Source organism: Phytophthora parasitica, assembly GCF_000247585.1.
Source record: "Phytophthora parasitica INRA-310 unplaced genomic scaffold supercont2.8, whole genome shotgun sequence".
Taxonomy (NCBI): Eukaryota; Oomycota; class Peronosporomycetes; order Peronosporales; family Peronosporaceae; genus Phytophthora; species Phytophthora nicotianae.
This window is the reverse complement of record NW_008648994.1, coordinates 16481-18270: the sequence shown is the minus strand read 5'-3', so window position 1 is coordinate 18270 and position 1790 is coordinate 16481. Positions and strand designations below refer to the sequence as shown.

The 1790-nt window shown below is 47.9% G+C and overlaps 1 protein-coding gene across 1 annotated transcript; it reads left to right on the top strand.

Annotated features, from left to right (window-relative positions):
- Window positions 1-200: 200 nt before the first annotated feature.
- Window positions 201-702, top strand: PPTG_05657 (hypothetical protein; the record flags this gene model as incomplete). The annotated part of the gene is made up of 2 exons (XM_008899365.1): window positions 201-364; window positions 615-702. The coding sequence occupies 2 exons, from the start codon at window positions 201-203 to the stop codon at window positions 700-702; spliced, it is 252 nt and encodes an 83-aa protein (XP_008897613.1).
- Between the last annotated feature and the right edge of the window lie 1088 nt (window positions 703-1790).

Sequence of the window (1790 nt, the reverse complement as noted above, 5' to 3'; positions counted from 1 at the left end):
GAGGTTAACGCTATATTAGGTGGTCGGTGAGTGATGTTGTCGAGTTAAAGTGGCTAACCCAGCCCAAAACTCCTACGAAATCTACATGTACTAACCCTTAACAGGTAATATCGAATTTTGACCACGGTGCAGTAGGAGAATTGCTGCCAATGGAGCCCTTGTATTGTAGCGACGCACCAGCGTTATGACCATCAATGGCCATGGCGCTGGTACATCTAGCGTCCTACTGTCCTCCCTTAATGCCACTATACATCTCCTGGACCAAGTGCTATGACATGCAACGAATGGTGACAGCAGCGCAGCAGAGGAACAGCGACGAGGACGAAGGTGCATGCCGAGGAGCGAAGACGGAGAAGACTCGAAGGTGGGAGTTAGAGTCTTTGGTTGTTTGACTCGAGGAAGGTAAAATGGAAAGTGAGAGTGTAATAGTTAGTTGTTGCCGGCTACAAAGTAGTGCTGATTAGCGGTTCCTAGATTTCCTGTGCGGTTATATGCATTCCACTGTTCTATATTCTACGTGTCTTGAATCGTATCTTGAAGTAGCGTAGCGTGGTTGTGAACCGCGGTTCATTTGAACCGGGCAAGAATTTCCATACTGAATTCAAATGTAAAAGAATGGATGCCTTTGAAATCCCACGTTTTGGAGTGTTCTTCCTAACATGGACGTGTTTGGAAGAACCTGGCCGCTCAAACTTGGCCTGAGTCAGCGATCCTACTCGAGCACTTCCTAGACGCACCTAGATTGGGGGTAAACGACATCATGGGTATTATCGGGCCTTCATAGTAATTCTTGCCAGGGACGTTGTATCTACCAGTACTGCCAACTCACGGAAGATTCAAGTACTGATATAATGCTATCGTGTGGCCGATGAGTGTCCAACCCTGATCTGCAATGCAGCTAAGGGGCACCCGGGTCAGATCCAGCAGCTGCCTGACTGTGCAGCGTGTTACCGGGCGACGTTCCTTGGCTTGTGATTAAAATATTATATGCAAAGTATATTGTTCACGCGCAAACCACTGGTAAAACCGTGACCGCAGCCTGAGAGCAGCGAATCGCAACTTTTTCAACTCTTAAAAAAGAAGCTCGCGGTCAGAGAAAGACACTCACGAATGCAAAATGTATTGCTGTGTAGTGCTTAGTATCACATAGTTTAACTCAAATCTACAGCAATTACCCTGAATTACGCACCACTCGCCAATCTCTCAGCTGTCCGGCCACTGCTTGCTTCCGTGAAGTTGGCCATCTTTAATTATAAACTTAATCAGCCTATGTCATATCTTTGACGATGACCACACAATTTCGGCAAAGCGCTGAATAATTTAGCCAATTCTTTGGGGTGATTACTACTTCGCCCATGTCTGCACTACCGGCAAAATGGCTGGTGGTTGACGTGCAGTGTAATCCAATCGTGGCAGCACTCTCGCCAGGTTGATATGGGACAGCATGATACTTCTGCGACAGACCCGAGATCTGAAGCAATGCTGGAGCCACCGCGAGTCTAGGCAAGACGAGGTCCAACGTCTCTAATTTTCTTGGCTTCGAGACGATGCAGCAAACGCTGCTGTCGCGCATTAGGTCAATCCGGGTCCTCAAGACTTTTAAGAGCTGTTAGACCGTAGATCCTCAGACGTGGTGAAACTCTCTACGAACTTTTCGACCTCCAAACTAGATTGTCGGGCCACGCTTGTGGTGGCACGATCGCTTGTAGAATAAAGAGATCGCGCAGGATCACAACCGAACGGCTCCAAAATACAGCGGGCATCTAACCACAGTTCAGTCGGCGTCTCTA